Consider the following 19,071-nt stretch of genomic DNA (forward strand, 5'->3'; position numbering starts at 1 on the left):
CGGTCAAACGCAATGCGCATGCTCACAGTCTATGTTGTCGTTTCCAGGAATACACGACTTTTACTATATGTTTAGTAGTGGAAAACCGGCAAAAGTTTTTGAACGTGTTTCAGCCCAAAAAATAAGAAAAATACTTAAAAGATAAGCTTTAAAATTTTACAATTTGCAGGTCTATTCGAGATAAATACATTCTGAGTTTCACACTTAAAGTTAAGCTTTCTCAAGTAAGTTTTTACAGTTTTTCTCGACGTATATTTACGAACGCCGGCTTTACGCTCGATAATACTACGATACGTTTTCTACGCTGTCATGATCTTTCGTCCTCAATTATTTATTCTTTTATTGCTTGTGATAAGTGGGTTTCTTTGTGAAAAAGAATGTGTGAAAAAAGGAAGAACAAGGACAGAACGCATGAAACAGCCTAAATGTTCGGATGAAAAACAGAATCTTCGAAGAGTTGACAGGTTCGTAGCTCGTGCTAGTGGAGTTGCATTTAACTCTTGGATTTGCTTGTACCACCTCTACGAAATCCAAAAAGCTGACAGAGTATGTTCTTGGCCTTCGTCCTGGGGTCATAGTCCAAAGCTCTCTCCTCAGAGAATTCCCGAGCGTCTTCATACACTTTTCGATGAAATTGGGGAAAATATTGAAGCTTACAAGCCAGGAACAAGATGGTGTAACTTGTGCAAAATGAAAGCAGATTCTGTGTTTCAAGGACATAGTGCATTCCAATCCTCCAAGAGAAGGAAGGTACATTTACAGTCTGGAAAAAAACTAATTAATATATGAACTAATTTACCGGTATGCATATAATTATTAGTAAGTCTTCAATGCACAGGGACATTTGGGGAATAAAATAAATATACACACCGGAATGGCTAACAAGACTGGTGGCAAGTTATAGGATGAGTAAGAAGGACTGAATAATGGGATTAAATGTAGATGAACAAATTAATGCATTAGTGCTTTGAAATTAAATGCTATTCATAATACATTTTTCATTAGACAAGCACTATCCAGGAAATGACAGAGAGTCAGGGAACACCAACAAGGACACTTACAAGAGTAAGTCATTCTGATACCTTCAATTCAGTATTGTCCTTCTATGACCCATTTTAAAAGCACTTAATAATAGTTAATTTTTTCTATTCTTTTCTTTACATTTTTTTCCTTACTTTTTGTTTTGTTTCAGATTATGCAGTTTTCTAATTCTCCAGTAGAAATGCTATGCCAGTCAATGGAAAAAGCCAATGAAATTCTAACAAATGATGGTGGGAGCTTTGATGAAATTGCATCGTGTAAAAGAGCACTCTCGTCAATTAAAAGTCACTTCCAGAACCTTTTCACTCGTCTGAAACTACTCTGTGAACAACATGGGATTATCATTGTCCAAGGAATGTCAAATTGGAATGTAATAGACACTTGCTTTGGAACAATACAGATAAACACTCAAGGGGATGTTTTAATAGATAGTTGTGTTTGGGAAAAAATGTCTACAAAGATGGCAAGCACTGGCTCCATTGAAGGTATATATTCAATTTTGTAAAGCAATAAACGTGTGCTCGTATTAGAGTGCTCACACTAAATCCGTGAAACAAATACTAATTTTTATCACTAAGTAGTGATAATTAAACAATAGAAAACAAAGGATTCTGTATGAAATAGTACTAATTAGTACTATTTAATGTTCACGATTTTAGTGCGTGCACTCTATCTTGTCTTATTTGCTAAAGCAATACATCATTATAATATGTAAAAGGTTTAGTGGATTTTGGTCTGGGGTCACTTCCATATAACTTCTACAGTACCCTTCGATGATACAAGATTATTAATTGGTTTAGCTTGCCAGAAACTACAGCCATTGTTGTAGACATATTACCCTAAACAAAGGCTGGGCTGTATTGTGAAAAAGTGTGCACATTGTCCACTTTGAATATATTAAAATATGAAACTTTGGAAATTGCACAAATGATAATTCATAATAACTTGAATTGGTTGTCACTGGCTTGATATTGCATACACTGATGAAGGTCATATTTTGGGCTGAAAGGTCTGTAAGTTTCAACAATAAAATATCAGTCCAGTGACAACCAAATTAAGTTATTATAAAGCATGGCAATCTCCATGAATATGCATAACTCTATTAACATAATTATGATGTTCCACAGATAACTCATTTGACAATCTGGTAGCACAGTTTCAGCTTAGCCTTTATCACCACTACACCTTAGAAGAAGGACTACCATTATATAATCCAGTGCTGATGCGTGATTTTGCAGAAGAAAATGCACCTGGACTATACGACATGATCTTCAAAGCTATTTCTAGGTCTGACAGTAGGCGGACTAAAGAGCATGACGAGTTACAACACCAACGTACTGTGGTTATTCTTCATACTCTTGCATATTTCAGGTACAGTATGTGTTGACTATTAAGAATTGTACAGTGATTTCAAATGTTGTAATCTGTAGTCCATTCATCATCATCATCATTTCTTGGTAGATCTCAAAAGACATCCCAATTCCAAAAAGACTCTGGACTGTATCTACATCATCAAGGTGCCTCCAGATCTGCAATGAACAGTGGTCCTGTACTAGGGTATAGCATTGTTCCTAGGACACATGATAGGCATTCTTCACAAATAAGAGCAAAACATCCAGAAGATTTGGCAACAAGATTACAGACAGCATTAACTGTATGTCCAAAACACTTTTCAATCATTTGTTCCTTTTGATAGTTGGTGATTACATTTTCTATTTACTCATGTAGGATAGTCAACTTGTGATCAACCTTTTAGATGACTTCCACAACATTTACACCATCCAGCTTCCAACAAGTGTTAAACTGTCATCTGCAGTCCACATGGCATCAAGCTTGGTGGATATCCACAAATCTGTAAATGCCTGCTGCTAAATCCCGTACTGTGTCGTACCGCAACATCCGTTCTATTGATTTTGACGCTTTTCGTCATGATATTGCTGATTCGTCGTTATGTAAATCTCCTGTAGCTGATTTGTCTGGTTTATGTCTTCAATATGATTCTTTGCTGTCCAATATTCTTAATAAACATGCTCCACTTCGTACTAAAACCATATCGTCTCGTCCACGTGCACCCTGGTACAATGACGTAATCCGTGTAAACAAAACAAAAAGACGAAGACTTGAAAGACGCTGGCGTAAAACTAATCTGTCTGTTGACCGTGAACTTTATGTCGCTCAATGTAATGTCGTTAAAGAACTGATTTTTTCCTCCAAGATGTCTTATTACTCTAAAACTTATTGATGGACTCTGACTGTGACAATAAAATACTATTCTCTACTGTTGATAAACTTCTCCATCGCTCTGCTGAACCACAACTACCGTCTGCTCCTTCGCCTGAAGTTCTGGCAAATATGTTTGTGAATTTCTACAACGATAAAATTACGAACATCAGAGATGAGTTGTCATCCCGAATCCCCTCTGATCCTAATGTCTTTGATGAGCTCGATCTGCCGTCTCAAAATTGTACTCTTGATTCTTTTTTGCCTGTGTCTGCTGAAGATTTATCCGTCATGTGTAAGAAGCTGTTGTCCAAGTCGTGTAGCCTCGATCCCATTCCTGCTGACCTATTACGTCATAATCTTTGTTTGTTGTTGCCCGTAATCTGTAACATCGTCAATCAATCGCTCTTATCTGGTACTGTTCCGTTTTGTTTTAAAACTGCAGTTCTTCGTAGCCTGTTTAAAAAACCTTCCTTAAATAAAGAAATTCTTGCCAACTATCGCCCTATTTCAAATTTAAAAATGGTCTCTAAGGTAATAGAGAAAGCTGTTGCAGTGCAACTCGACAACTACTTCTCAGCTAACTCCCTTCACGAGCCATTTCAATCTGGATATAAACGTAATCACAGTTGTGAGTCTGCTCTTCTTCGTGTTTGTAATGACATTCTTCAGTCCCTGGATAAACGTAACTGTGTTGCTATGTTGTTGCTTGATTTGTCTGCCGCCTTTGACACCGTCGACCACACTATTCTCCTACAACGTCTTCGCTCCAAATTTGGCATCTGTGGTTCTGCTCTCCAATGGTTTAAATCTTACCTGTCCGACCGCTACCAATTTGTTTCTGTTGATGGTGTATCCTCCAATTCTCTTCCTCTTAATTGTGGTGTTCCTCAAGGCTCTGTGCTTGGTCCTCTTCTTTATATTCTGTATACGTCTCCGGTTGCTGATATCCTTCGAAAGCACAAGATGTCTTTCCACCTGTATGCTGATGATTCACAAATTTACATCCCTTTCTCCTGTAATGATGACCTGTCTTTTAAAGAAACTATGAAGCACATCAATGATTGTTTATCTGAAATTGATTCTTGGATGACCCTCAATAAGTTGAAATTAAACAAGAGAAAAACAGAATTTCTCATCTTCTCTTCCTTGAACAATCCTCAACACTGTAGTCAAAATCTTCTTTTTGGTCCTGATGAAATTGTCCCCTCTACTCAAGCTAGAAATATTGGTGTCACATTTGATTCTGCTCTCACCATGGTGCCTCATATAAAGAACACCTGCAAAACTGCCTTCTTTCATCTTCGTAACATTGCTAAACTTCGTAAATATCTCTCCGTAAAGTCCACTGAAATTCTTGTTCATGCTTTCATAACTTCAAAACTTCACAATTATAACTCTATTTTATTTGGCCTTCCGAAATACCTCATTAACCGTCTTCAATCTGTACAAAATGCATCTGCCCGCCTTGTAACTCTAACCAAGAAACGCGATCACATTACTCCTATTCTCATCAACCTGCACTGGCTTCCTATTGAATATCGAATAAAGTTTAAAATTCTCCTACTAACCTTCAAAGCTCTATATGGCTCTGCTCCTATGTACATTCAAGAATTAATAAATAGATATTTGTAGTATCCATAGCAACTAATCATGTATGATAATTAGCTAAGTTGTGAATAATAAATAGGTGATCTAGATATGGCGTCGAGTCACTACATATGGCGACGAGTCGGGATCTAAAAACGCCGAAAAGGAAGCAGAAACCAAGAAAAAGGGAAAAGAAATCAACTCAAGAGAAAGAAAATCAACTCAAGATAAACTAGGATCCGACCAGTAAAGAAGAAACAGCAGCGAAAGAAGAAAAAATCAGAAGAGTCATTCGAGCACGTGCAGAGAAACATGTCCGACAACGACGAAGACCCGACAGAACCACCAGCAGCAGAAAAAACAGAGATAAAAGTATTTACAACAACAAAAGCACTAAGTATTGAAAAGTTCAAAAACCCAGAGAATAGATTAGAAACGGGTAGAGCTTGGGAAGAATGGTTAGAGGATTTCGAGGAAGAAATATCCTACTTAGAAATTGAAAAGGTCAAAGACAAGGTCAGCGCTTTGAAAATTTACGGCGGACCAGAAATCAAGAAACTTGCTCGAAACCTACCAGAACCGATAGGAGAAGAAATCGAGGACGACTACGAGAAACTCAAGAGGAAATTAAACAACCATTTTCTACCTAGGAAGAACAAACACCATGCGAGATACACATTTAGCAAGGAGAGAATGGAATCCAACGAGACAATTGTCAATTACGCCGCAAGGATAAGAGAGAAAGCAAAGGATTGCGAATTCGGAGACCAACTCGACGAGCGTATCCTAGAACATCTGATCCAAACAGTGTCGAACGAAGACCTTATTAAAGAATGCATTAGAAAGAGATGGAATCTGGATCGATTCATAGACGAAGCAAGCCAACGCGAAGACATCAGCCAACGAGTGAAAGACATGAAAACCGAACACAAGGTGGCGAGACTAAATCGTGGCAAACCACCAACCAAACCACGACAACAAAATAGAAGATCACAGCAAAGACCAAATAACCAGCAAGCAAGAAGACAACAACAAGCTAAACCCGGAGGATATAACAACACCGAAAAACCGTGTTACTACTGTGGCAACGCAGGAACACACAAACCAGGTAAAGACTGTCCAGCATACGGGAAGCAGTGTTTAAAATGCGGAAAATACAACCACTTCGCGAAATGCTGTAACAAAACACAGAGACAAGAAAAAGAGAATAGTAGAACCGCGAGACCCCAGAGACAAGTGAAAAAGACCGCAGAATCCAGCAGTGAATCCGACGAGGAATTCCTACAGCAAACAGCCAGCCACATTGACCAGAGAGCCAAAAGCGTGAGATCAGGAGGAAAGACGAACACCATGCGATTAAGAATAGCAGACCTAGACACAGACATGGAGCCCGACAGTGGAGCTAGCGCTAACATAATGGACGAGTACCAATTCAGAGCACTCAAGCACAGATCTCAAGAGATACAGGAACTATTTCCAAGTGAAGAAAGAGTAAGAACCTTACAGAGCAAGCTAGAGGTCAAAGGAGAATTTCCAGTAACGCTGAGAAACAAGACCAGAGGAGTGAAGACGAAATTCCTAGTGATAAAGGGGAAGATGGACTCACCACCACTCATAAGCAAGAAGACACTACTAGACCTAGGAATGCTCAGAATTGAACCAGACGGAATACTAAAAGAACCCAACGACCTGAGAATCAAGACCGTTAGCACAACCTCAGACGACATCGAGAGACTCCTGACAGAGTTCGACGACGTATTCCAAGGAATCGGATGCTTCAAAGAGAAAGATACGGGAGAGATCATGCAGGCCAAGCTTGAGATGGACCCAGACGCGACACCCATAGCACAGAAACCGAGAAACGTACCCTATCACCTGCAGAAACCCCTGAAGAAATGGCTAGACGAAGGGATAGAGAAAGAGATATTCGAGAAAGTCACACCCGGCGAAGCGATAACTTGGTGTCCAGCCCTTGTTGTGCAGCCCAAACCAAAGTTTTCAGAGACCAAGAAAGATGAGCTAGAGCCACACATGATAAGAGCCAGCATTGACATGAGGATCCCCAACGAATCCATGAAAAGAAGCAGATGTGTACAAGCACCGAGAATCGATGACTTCATATACCATCTCCATGATTGCAAAATATTCTCGAAGCTCGACCTCAAACAGGGATACCATCGGGTGACACTGGACCCAGAGACGAGAAAAGTAGCGACATTTAGTACAGCATGGGGGAATTATCGACCACGAAGACTGATTTTTGGAGCCAAATCTTCTCAAGACGTTTTCGATGAAGCGATGTTCAAAGTATTTGGAGACATCCCGCACTGCCTCAACCAACGAGACGATATTCTGCTAGGGGGAAAAGATAAAGAGGAGCACAAAGAAATTCTGCAAACAGTACTACAAAGAGCCAGAGATCATGGAATCACGTTCAACAGAGAGAAGTGCGAATTCGGAAAAGAGGAAATCGAATTCTTCGGTCACGTGTTTACCAAGAACGGACTGAGACCATCCCCTGACAAAGTCAGAGCGATCAAAGAGTGCGAAGCACCCAAGAGCAAAGAAGAAGTAAGAAGTTTCCTCGGGATGGCCAGATACTTAGACAACTTTATTGAAGACTACGCAAGCATCGCATCACCACTCCACCGACTGACGAGAAGAGAAGTCAAGTTCCAGTGTGGAAAGAAAGAACAGAAGGCATTCCATACAATACAAAACAGCCTATCTGACAAGAAGACAATGGCGTACTTCGACCCAGACAGACAAATTATCCTGAGAACAGAGGCAAGCTTCAACGAGGGTTTATCTGCAGCTCTACTTCAGAAGACAGAAAGAGGTATGCAGCCGGTACACTTCATAAGCCGCACAATGACAGATGCTGAAAGAAAATACAGCCAGACAGCGAAAGACGCACTCGCTATCAAGTGGGCCAAAGATCGACTAAGAGTGTACTTACTGGGAGCGCCAAGGTTCACAATCATCACAGCACATAAACCACTATTACCACTATTCAACAAGACAAAGACCAATATGCCTCCAAGGATTGAGAAGTGGGTTATGCAGATGCAAGATGTAGACTATGAACTGATCTATGAACCCGGAAAGGACGAAGCCGACCCATTAGACTACCTCTCCAGGCATCTATTACCCGAGACAGAAGACGACGGCACCGAGAAGATCATCAAATAGACTGTAGAAGCAGAGCATTCAGTAGTTCTGGAAAGGATAAGAGAAGAGACACTGAAAGACAAGACATTGCAGAAACTATCTCAGAGGATAGCGAAAGGTGACTGGGAGAAATTCCGAAAAGACAGAGACATAGAACTCTACACACACATAAAGCAAGAACTATCAACAGCGGAAGGATTGATCTTTAGAGAGGAAAGAATTGTACTACCAGAGAATCTTCAAAGAAAAGTAGTGAAGATAGGACACAGTCTAGGACACCTTGGGAAGACAAAGACAAAGAGAATGTTAAGAGAGAAGTATTGGTTCCCGTATATGAATCACATGATAGACAACGCTATTGACCAATGTTACGAGTGCCAGGTTGCAACGAAAGACAAACAAACAGAACCAATCAAGGCTTCAAGTATTCCAGACAAGCCCTGGGACACTGTATCACTGGATCATGGCGGACCCTATCCTGACGGACACTACAACCTAGTCATTATTGACAAAAGAACAAGATACCCTGTCGTAGAAAGAGTATCATCAACTTCTTTCACAACCAACAAAGAGAGGTTGAAACATGTATTTCGACATACGGGACACCAAGGAGGATAGAAAGCGACAATGACCACCATTCAACTCAAGAGACTTTGAAGACTTCGCAAGAAAAGAGGGATTTCGGCATCACAAGGTAACACCATCACACCCTAGAGCGAATAGAGAAGCTGAAAGGTTTATGCAGATGCTGAATAAAACAGAACAAATAGCGCACCTACAAGGCAAAGATAAACTAGAAAGTCAGAACGCAATTCATGACATGCTCACCGCATACAGGTCAACTCCACATCCAGCAACAGCAGTATCACCCTACGAGGCGATGAGGGGAGTAGCTGTAAGAACGAAGCTCGATTACATAGCACCCAACAAACAGACATCAGAAGAAGACGAACAGATAAACAAGAACGACGCAAGATACAAGGAGAAGATGAAAGTGCAGAGAGAAAACAATCGAACAAAGGAAAAGAGACTGCTACTCGGAGACTACGTGTTAGTCAAACAAGAGACGAAAAACAAATGGAGCACACCATATGAACCCACATTCTATACAATCTGCGATATTCAAGGATCCAAGATAACAGCAAGAAGAACAACAGATGGACGCACAGTTTGTCGGGACGCAAGTTACTTCAAACTAGTCAACACTGTCATCAACACAGCAGATGAAACAGAAACGGTTGGACCAAGCCAGGAAGAACCGAAGGAGACAACAGACACCAAGCAGGAAGACCCTAGAGAGAGAATTCTGAGGGAAACCAAAAGTCATGAGGATCGGAAGAAACCACCGAACAACGAAGAGAAACAAGCGGAGCTGAAGGAGAAATCATCAAAGATGACTCAAGTTAAACTAGGAGAAAACCGAAGAGCGAGTGGAAAGAGAAAAACCACAAGATGAAGGAGAGAAAGCAAGCCGACCAAGAAGGGAAAGACGAAGACCCAAGAAGTTTGAAGACTACTATATGTACCCTTTGGGATAGAGGACATGGAACATTGTTATAGTTGAGTTTTATTGTACTTGAACATGAAAAAAAAAAAAAAAAAAAAAAAGATAACAGTATTTAGCAATGATAATAATTAGGTTATATAATTCAGTAATCATACGAAAGACACATGGACATTTGGAAGAAAGGGAGAGATGTAGTATCCATAGCAACTAATCATGTATGATAATTAGCTAAGTTGTGAATAATAAATAGTTGATCTAGATATGGCGTCGAGTCACTACAATATTGTCCTGCTCGTAATCTCCGTTCGTCGTCTCAAGTATTGCTGTCTGTAAAACCGTATAATCTAAAGTGTTATGGTTATCGTTCATTCACCGTTGCCACTCCTGTGTTGTGGAACTCTCTGCCTAATCCTATGAGGAACAATACCTCTCTTGAATCTTTTAAAACTGAACTTAAGACTTATTTATTTAAACTTGCTTATGATTTGTAATCTATGTTTGTATCGTATTTATTTATTATTTTTTACAGCGCCTAGAACCGGCTTGTATAGGCGCTTTACAAGCCTCTTTATATCATTATTATTATTATTATTATTAAATGCCATTCCATTCACGAGTACTACAAACAGGCACAGTCTCGTTGAGGTGAAGTTAAATGGAAGTTCTCATTTCTGCAGAGGTGGAATTGTACTACGATATGTCATTGATCCATTAAAAGATTGCATTTCTTCCTTGAAAAACACATATTTGGAAACCTTGCCACAAGATTTGAAATTGATATCTCCAAACAACCTGAGAAAACAAATCAAAGAATTCAGGTAAGTTATTTAGTGTTTATATATATATACACTGTATATATATCATATATATATATATATATATATATATATATATATATATATATATATGTATTCTGATTATGTAATGATTCTATGCAATTACTACATAATTGTAGATGCAAGATTTGTGCCAAATGTTTTAAGAATGTTCTGTAAATTTTCCTCTTTATTCTACAATCTCCCTTCTCTGGTCCAACATTGAGAAAGAAAGAGATTAGAAATTAATTATTTATTTGTTCTAGGGTTTACTCTGAAACATCTCACGATGATCTACAAACAATAGATTCATGTTTATTGATTGACGAGTTTGAGCATCAATTGAAGAGCATGGAAAATTATAAGGAAGCCATTCAACATTGCCTTTCTTCGTGTCCTCAATTAGTTCAATATCTCCATTCCTTTGTTGTTCCAATGCCTGGTGACTGGCCAACATGGTACGTGTACTTCACCAAGAAAATAATATCACCAGAAGAAAATGAATCTTCTCCAGTACTGTCATTCATTCCTGAGCAAGGGCCTTTTCATGTCTCACTGAATATGAATGAAGATGTGATCAAAGAATACCACTTTTTCTTTTCTGATATCTATGAAAAAGTGTTTGAAACACAGATGCCAAGGAAACTGAAACCTTTAAGAGCTTATGTCCTCCTAGTGGCTGTTTACTTTGGTTGGCTTCATATCCGCCAGAAGGTGATGTCAAAATTTAAAATTTGCAAAGATTTGGAATATGTCTGCATACTGCACATTCTTGAAGAAGTTGTACCCATGGCACTTTTCCACTATCCTGTTTTATTTAGATCAGGAAACCTTGACAATTACATTCCTTTGATGGTACGCATAACTATTCTGTTTATTATATGGGAACGTCACCATTATGACAGGGCCACGTTGTCAATGTTAAGTGACCTATACCATCAGAAACTTAATTTTCCAGAATACCACAGGCTAAAGCAAAATTTTCTCTCTGTGATAACTGAGAAAAAGGTTGAAATATGGCATTCTGTACTGAGATCAGTCATCCTACCACAGAATAATGCTAATGAAATAAGGAATGCAGCAATCTCCATTGCCCAATCCAAGTCCAATAAAACCTTTTACCAATCATTTACAAGACCATATAAAAGAGGCATGTGTGATCAAGACTTCAGACTAATCAGTGGAAAAACAGCAGAACACCTCCTTGAATTATTCAAAAATATTGCTGGTAATATAGGAAACTCAAAACAGGTATAGTCTGATAGTACTGTCTTTATCTACATTGGATAATTCCTATTAAATGTTAGGGGAAATTAATAAAAAGAAATATAAAACATATAAACATGTGCTGTGGTATAAGCACTCTGGGAGATACAGAGAACTTGGAAAGCAAAAGATTACTCAGCTAGCTATGCATACTTATGTGTAAAACAATACATAGACATAGGTGCATATCATTTTTAAATTCCTACATATTTTGTCATTCTAGATTCCAAGAGAGACGAACAAGAAAGGAACAAGATACAAAGGAAAAGCCAATTATCATCTGACTTCCTTTAACACTACAGTAAAATCAACTGCTTTACCTCTGGCCTATAAATCTGAGGACAAGAGAAAACCAGTCAACCCAAGTCTTTTACCCGACATCAGCAAATTTTGTGACAGTCAACATTGTAACATTCAAAATCATCAAAACGTACAACGCATGGCTTGTGGCCATACCTACCATGCTGAATGCTGTGAAAGATGCATAAATTGTGAAGCTTTTCTAGTACAAACTGCAGGTACACTTTCTGAGGCTTTCAATAAATCCCTCTTGGAAAAGACAAAAGAGTCATCAACAACAAGTACTGCCCAAGAAGAAATAACAGAGGATGACAACGTGAATAATAGTAACAATCAACATGATCCCGAATTTTATGATTCCCCAGAGTTCCAGCAGCAAATTGATTCTGTTCTGGACAGCTTTGTTGTACCACAGCCTGATCAATTTCAACAGCAGTCAGTAAACATTTCTAGTACTACAGCTACTTTATCCAATTCTGCACAACCTCAAGCTGGAAACAATTTCAGGATTCAAATTTCACTGCAAAGAAATAATGGATTTAATTTGTTCTATTTTCCAGAATTTCTATCACAATCTGACTTCAACTACAGGCAAGGTTCTAATGCATGTACATTCATCTCTCTACTACTTTGTAAATCTTTCATGACAAATAGGAACAATCTTCTTTTTAATCCCAATGTCTGTAATCTCCCATCAAGTTGGTTTGGTCAAATGGCTCTTCAAATTGTCAAGGGAAACCAAATTCATGACAGAGTCACAGGTCAACGACCAATTAATTTTTTCAGTAACTGAGGCCATCCCTCATGTCAAACAGCAACTAGGAAATGTTAGTGGAAGAATCTTTTGATTTGGAATACTGTCTACAAAACCCGAATGTGTTACACTCCTCTTTAGGCTTCTACTTGCAAAGATTGACTCATGAACCCAATGTAGCTGCTATCGTGATAATCAATGGCCTAACTGTGTCATTTGTTGGTTCTGGTCAAGGAGTTGTCATCATGGACAGCCATAAACATGGCAATTATGGGGCTTTAGTTGGCCAGTCAGACATTGCTCACACAGAGGAGTTCTTGATTTGGTCAAAACGTATTATCAGCCCACGAATCAGTCTGTGCACCCTGCCGTTCATCTAGTTTCACTGATCATCAATTCCATTCTACTCATTGACAAGAAATAATATTGTCATACCTATGTAAGAGAGCGGAGAGGAACGACTTTCAGAGCACACAGATTGATTTGTGAGCCTATAAAGTTCAGGGTTTTCTTTAAGAGTGACTGTCTGTAACCATCGAGCAAAACGTGGCAAACTTCGAAAAATCGATTTCGCTCATACTTTCAAGTTAGTTAGGGTAATGTATCCTAAGAATCGCTGTATAGTTGGTTTGATCAAATAACGCTTTATTATGGAGAAAAATGGAATTTTTCAAACACTCCCGAAAACGCCGTTCGCGACAGTAAATTTTGACTCAACTTTCGCGGCTGCTGGACAAAAAATAAGCACCACTGGGAATTAAAACAACCCATATTCTTGAAGAACAATCTATTGAGTACGATATGCGTGACTTTGGGATCAATTGTACAATTTTAAGATAACAAAATAATTTTATTCGCTAGACGTGTGTTTAGAGTATCAAAAAATAGGTCTTACAAAAATATTCATTCTGAATGTGCTTAACCTCTCAGTCGCGTGAAACTTCGCTGATTGATTATTCAGATGTTGGTCTTTCTAGTGATGTAAAGAAATCTTTGGGCAAATGATTGTGTGTCACGCAGTATGTCTTCAAACTTTGGTCAAATTACTCATTTCTGACCTCTGGCCGCTTTCTATAACAGACAAGATACTAGTGTTTATAAGTAAAATATAAACTCAAAAACAAGCCTAAAACACTTTTATAGCCTTAGATAATGTAGCTGTTTAAGAATTCTTACCTGGCAAACTCTGAAACCTGGATTTTTATGAATGTTTTTAGACACAACATCGATCTGGTTTCTTTCATTACCGACTCGAACTTGTCAACGGCCGAGTGCCACAGGGAGCCCAACCTTTCTTGTTGTGGTGCAAAACACAGGAAACCCAGATTGATTAAAAAATCGTTTTAATTTGTTTTAATGATGATGCAAACACACACAATAAAAAATTTCACAACTATTCCAGTAAAACTTACTGAATTACATGATAATCTATAATATGAATGACTAATAAAGTGGGGGGAAACCTGCAGTAGAACCTTACTAATCAGTGGTAACAGTTCTAAATTGATTCTAAAGAAGTTGAACCGTATACACTACATGTAATTTTTCTGCTCGGCATGTCATCATAAATGATCACCGGCCTCTAAGGTTCATAATTAGTACCGAACAAATGTATGTGACAGAGGCACCCACGATTTTATTGGAGTAGATGCAGAACATGAAAATCTTTGGAACGTTTTTACGCATCCTTCTTCGGAACAGGTGAACAGCGTGTCATCATCGGTATCGCTGTTTTCCTTGCGGGAATCTGTAGTGGTCTTTGGTTTATATGTCCTACTTTGTCTAGGTATGACATCGCAGAAATCTGGAACCTGGTCATCAGAATACTCCATCTTCCTAAGGGTGGGTAAGGCTAGAGCTGACGATGTCTTCGTTGTTTCAAATTTCGTGTTGGGTATCTTTTTTCCTTTTCCAATGCCGTATGCTCTCCAAACCACAATGTTACGCTTTTTGAAGATAACATCATTGTCAAGGCTTACGCCTTCCCATTTCTCTGTGGGATATGTCCCGGGAATCTATAAACCACACAGTGCTACACTTAGACCACGTACGCCACCATGTGATTCCATAGCGGTTTTCATCTGTACTGCGCTCGTGATGTCATTTCCAGAGTTTAGATAAGTGTGCATGTGATTCTTCAGTACAGCAGCTTTGCGATCGCAAGGACTTTTGCCTCCTTGAGGACCTGAAAAATCCATGCGACGTTCACTTTGTGCTTCCTGGCGAGGTTTTGAACTCCAAGTATGATTACAGAGCTGTGATAACAGGCAGCGTTATCTTGTCTAAAGCTGACGGATTTCAGGTCTGGCATTGCACGTCTCAACTGGAGAATGACGTCAACTATAACTGCTATCACAAACAAGCTATCCTGGTTGCTTTTGTGAACACGTGCACGAGGGTTAGGTTTTGATATTCCTCTTTTGACGATTCAGTCGTGGGTGCCTCTGTCACATACATTTGTTCGGTACTAATTATGAACCTTAGAGGCCGGTGATCATTTATGATGACATGCCGAGCAGAAAAATTGCATGTAGTGTATACGGTTCAACTTCTTTAGAATCAATTTAGAACTGTTACCACTGATTAGTAAGGTTCTACTGCAGGTTTCCCCCCACTTTATTAGTCATTCATATTATAGATTATCATGTAATTCAGTAAGTTTTACTGGAATAGTTGTGAAATTTTTTATTGTGTGTGTTTGCATCATCATTAAAACAAATTAAAACGATTTTTTAATCAATCTGGGTTTCCTGTGTTTTGCACCACAACAAGAAAGGTTGGGCTCCCTGTGGCACTCGGCCGTTGACAAGTTCGAGTCGGTAATGAAAGAAACCAGATCGATGTTGTGTCTAAAAACATTCATAAAAATCCAGGTTTCAGAGTTTGCCAGGTAAGAATTCTGAAACAGCTACATTATCTAAGGCTATAAAAGTGTTTTAGGCTTGTTTTTGAGTTTATATTTTACTTATAAACACTAGTATCTTGTCTGTTATAGAAAGCGGCCAGAGGTCAGAAATGAGTAATTTGACCAAAGTTTGAAGACATACTGCGTGACACACAATCATTTGCCCAAAGATTTCTTTACATCACTAGAAAGACCAACATCTGAATAATCCATCAGCAAAGTTTCACGCGACTGAGAGGTTAAGCACATTCAGAATGAATATTTTTGTAAGACCTATTTTTTGATACTCTAAACACACGTCTAGCGAATAAAATTATTTTGTTATCTTAAAATTGTACCATTGATCCCAAAGTCACGCATATCGTACTCAATAGATTGTTCTTTAAGAATATGGGTTGTTTTAATTCCCAGTATTGCTTATTTTTTGTCCAGCAGCCGCGAAAGTTGAGTCAAAATTTACGGTCGCGAACGGCGTTTTCGGGAGTGTTTGAAAAATTCCATTTTTCTCCATAATAAAGCGTTATTTGATCAAACCAACTATACAGCGATTCTTAGGATACATTACCCTAACTAACTTGAAAGTATGAGCGAAATCGATTTTTCGAAGTTTGCCACGGATTTTGAATTTTGCTTGATCGTTACAGACAGTCACTCTTAACTTTTTTAATGATAGAGAAGATCATGAACTAGCCGGATAAAATCATGTCATGACGCAAGACGCTGGTAATTTTAGCCGGAGAATTGTGATCAGTTACCAGAGTATTCTGCGATCTGAACAACACCCTGAAAGTTATTAAATAACTGTAGTTCATTGAATCAAGGATGTAAAGTATGCAGATTATTAAAGCTTAAAGTTAAGTACTTAGGAGGAAATAATTTCCAAAAATCTAATGAGATGAGCTAGAAAAATGATGTAAAGATTCGAAAAAGTTGGTCCAGTTTGCGTACGTATATACCAGATGGGAAGCGTATCGCATTAAAAAAATCGTTTGTTCTCATCATTGCCTGCATTTGTACTTACGAAATATATCCTTGATCTTCCGTCTTGGTATGTAGATGTTTGATTCCACGATCTTTGTTCATTAAAGTTGTATATTTGAACGATGAAAATAATTTTCGGCAATAACATGTGCTGTTTCGACCGCCATTTTGTTTTTTAGGCTGACGCGTGCGCAGACGTTTGACCGCGGTGTTAGTAATACCACGTCAGTATAATTAGAACCTAAATTTATGAATGGTAGATTCAGATTGATTGTTTAGCAATTGTAAATTGTTTTTGTCCCATGATGCTCATTATTTCCATTGTTTCCCATGTGTATTATTGATGAGTCTTTTATGAGAATTTTATGATTATTTTGAGAAGAAATTAAAAGACATGAACATTATGAAGGTCATTTGTTATTAATTGCTCCCTGGGTGCTTAAACATCAGCAATAGACATGCTTGTGTGAAGAGATAGTAATGATAATGAAATAAACAACAACAACAGCAGCAGCAATTATGATATAGTAAATATATATAAGGACTTACTTTTTTTTTTCTTTTCTTTTGATGATCTTTGTAAAACAAATATGTATCAACATTGTTGTTTTGTGCCTGATTGTATATTTTTATAGTAAGTAATCACATTTTCAGAAGCATATATTTTCTTTGTGTCTAATGATATCAAAGATATAGCAGATAAAGATGTTGCTCTGCTCAAAGCCACATATGCCATTCCAGGTTGAAATACTTTATTACTCAAATCAATTACACATTTTTGAAGTGTCATGCCTTGTGATTTGTGTATTGTGGTAGCCCAGCATGGTTTTAGTGGAAGTTGGATTCTTTCCCAAATAGTGTTATATTTGCCAAAGAATTTTACTGAAATAGGTAAAATATCAAATGTGTGTTGGTTTTTGTCAGGGTGCTTTTTAATATTATCAAATTGTATTGTTACTGATATTGGTAAATCTGCATCTACATGTTTTTGAGAACTAGCCTTGTTTTCTTTTTCCCAATGAAATTCTATGATTGTGCCCATTGCTCCATTAGTAAGGCCTTGTAATACATCAACATTTCTAATAAGCATAACTCTTGAACCAATAGCTAGTGTTAACGTGTCTAGTAATCCAGATGACTTGCTATCATCTGAATCAATAAGTGAACTGATATCATTATCAAGTTGACTGCTATCATACTGTTTGTTTAGAAGATTGTGATGTGATTGTATGTGATATACAGTACAGCCTGTGTGTGATTGCAATTTGTCTGTCATTTCTTTGTTGTATTCTTCACATTGTTTGTTTGTTGGAAAGAGTTTTAATGCATTATCAAATGAGTTGTCATTTACATGAACATTGATTCTTTCTGATAATTTTTGTATGTCATCTTGTGATGGATTCCCATGTCTTATATTATTGAGTAGTTGTGTATATGTATCATCTTTTGATTGCCTGTGATTAAAATTTAGTATTAGTGGTGTAATGTTGTCATTCCATAGATGAGTAAAATTGGCTGCATTTGAATAAAAAAGGAAAGGAGCACAAACTGGTTTTAATTGGCCTATTTTGAGCCACGTCAAATTATTTAATTCTACCTAGACCGAATGGTTCGTCATTTCCGGTCTTAAGTATAGTCGGTTTGTATAGGGTTACATTCAACCTCGTGTGTAGCCTCAGTTGTATATCTTAGCCTTCGGTGCGGACCCATTTTTATATTTTTATATGGCCACACAGTGAATTATCACTGAGTTACGTCAGCAAGGATGTCGGGTATGACGACCTGACAATTGAAGAATTTGTGGCTGGGTTTACTACTATCATGAGTCTTCCACAAATATCATCGTTAGAAAGTAAAGCTAGGCTTCAACATCTAACCCGACTGATGTACCTGGCCACTCAATATGAATGGAGTGCAGTGCGCGACTTTCATGGCACTGTATTGTTAGAGATCGAACGAGGGGCTCTCACATGGAGCGACTCGTTCTCGGACATGGAGCAACAAGCTCTGATCGGAAAAGTCAAAGCTCGACCCAAAACAAATCGCGATGTCAAGACGGGAAGTGTTTTCTTTTGTAGAGACTTCAACAAAAGTAAATGCCAACACACTACGGACCACTACGGGATGATAAAGGGAGTTCAAAAGTGGGTTCAACACATATGTGCTAAGTGGTGGACTTCAAACAAAAAGATTGAAAAGCACTCTGAGTATTCAGCGGAATGTCCGTTGTTCGCAGCTGAGGCGGCGGGTCCCCTGCCGACGGGAAAATCTTTTCCTGGATGACTCATTCAACTTTATGAACAGGACGTTCAAATTGAACAACAGGACAAATTATTTCAGGACAACTTATTTCAGAACAATTCATTTCAGGACAACATTGATAACGTGAATTCATTTCAGGACGATTCAGTTCAGGACAATTCAGTTCAGGACAACGCTTTTCAGGACAATGTATTTCAGGACAATGTATTTCAGGACAATGTATTTCAGGACAATGTATTTCAGGACAACATTGATAACG

At 38.3% G+C, this 19,071-nt stretch overlaps 4 protein-coding genes across 4 annotated transcripts; 3 read left to right on the forward strand and 1 right to left on the reverse strand.

Moving 5' to 3' along the window:
* Window positions 1–2,133: 2,133 nt before the first annotated feature.
* On the forward strand, window positions 2,134–2,913 carry LOC148907691 (uncharacterized). The gene is made up of 3 exons (XM_089035702.1): window positions 2,134–2,412; window positions 2,503–2,695; window positions 2,770–2,913. Exons 1-3 carry the CDS (start codon window positions 2,264–2,266, stop codon window positions 2,911–2,913), a joined length of 486 nt encoding a protein of 161 aa, XP_088891828.1. The 5' UTR covers window positions 2,134–2,263.
* Window positions 2,914–8,750: 5,837 nt separating this feature from the next.
* LOC148907692 (uncharacterized) lies at window positions 8,751–9,478 on the forward strand. Its single transcript, XM_089035704.1, has one exon. It carries the CDS (start codon window positions 8,762–8,764, stop codon window positions 9,476–9,478), a length of 717 nt encoding a protein of 238 aa, XP_088891830.1. The 5' UTR covers window positions 8,751–8,761.
* A 1,301-nt stretch (window positions 9,479–10,779) lies between these two features.
* Window positions 10,780–13,065, forward strand: LOC116291356 (uncharacterized). The gene is made up of 3 exons (XM_089035152.1): window positions 10,780–11,595; window positions 11,834–12,589; window positions 12,733–13,065. Exons 1-3 carry the CDS (start codon window positions 10,780–10,782, stop codon window positions 13,042–13,044), a joined length of 1,884 nt encoding a protein of 627 aa, XP_088891278.1. The 3' UTR covers window positions 13,045–13,065.
* A 4,080-nt stretch (window positions 13,066–17,145) lies between these two features.
* Window positions 17,146–17,826, reverse strand: LOC148907693 (ATP-dependent DNA helicase PIF1-like). The gene has a single exon (XM_089035705.1). The coding sequence runs from the start codon at window positions 17,824–17,826 to the stop codon at window positions 17,146–17,148; it is 681 nt and encodes a 226-aa protein (XP_088891831.1).
* Window positions 17,827–19,071: the final 1,245 nt, after the last annotated feature.

The sequence above is a fragment of the Actinia tenebrosa genome, unplaced genomic scaffold (assembly GCF_029948245.1).
Source record: "Actinia tenebrosa isolate PJP-AT-01 unplaced genomic scaffold, QUT_ActTen_1.0 PGA_scaffold3__52_contigs__length_22856419, whole genome shotgun sequence".
Classification (NCBI taxonomy): Eukaryota; Metazoa; Cnidaria; class Anthozoa; order Actiniaria; family Actiniidae; genus Actinia; species Actinia tenebrosa.

Bases quoted from the DNA above. Each gene is read 5' to 3' on its own strand.
- LOC148907691 (XM_089035702.1), top strand. From the start codon at position 2,264: ATGCGTGATTTTGCAGAAGAAAATGCACCTGGACTATACGACATGATC. The intron at 2,413-2,502 runs GTACAGTATGTG...ATTTCTTGGTAG, and splicing joins CATACTCTTGCATATTTCAG to ATCTCAAAAGACATCCCAAT. The intron at 2,696-2,769 runs GTATGTCCAAAA...TTACTCATGTAG, and splicing joins GATTACAGACAGCATTAACT to GATAGTCAACTTGTGATCAA.
- LOC148907692 (XM_089035704.1), top strand. From the start codon at position 8,762: ATGCAGATGCTGAATAAAACAGAACAAATAGCGCACCTACAAGGCAAA.
- LOC116291356 (XM_089035152.1), top strand. From the start codon at position 10,780: ATGCCTGGTGACTGGCCAACATGGTACGTGTACTTCACCAAGAAAATA. The intron at 11,596-11,833 runs GTATAGTCTGAT...TTGTCATTCTAG, and splicing joins ATATAGGAAACTCAAAACAG to ATTCCAAGAGAGACGAACAA. The intron at 12,590-12,732 runs GTCTGTAATCTC...AACAGCAACTAG, and splicing joins ATCTTCTTTTTAATCCCAAT to GAAATGTTAGTGGAAGAATC.
- LOC148907693 (XM_089035705.1), bottom strand. From the start codon at position 17,826: ATGACAGACAAATTGCAATCACACACAGGCTGTACTGTATATCACATA.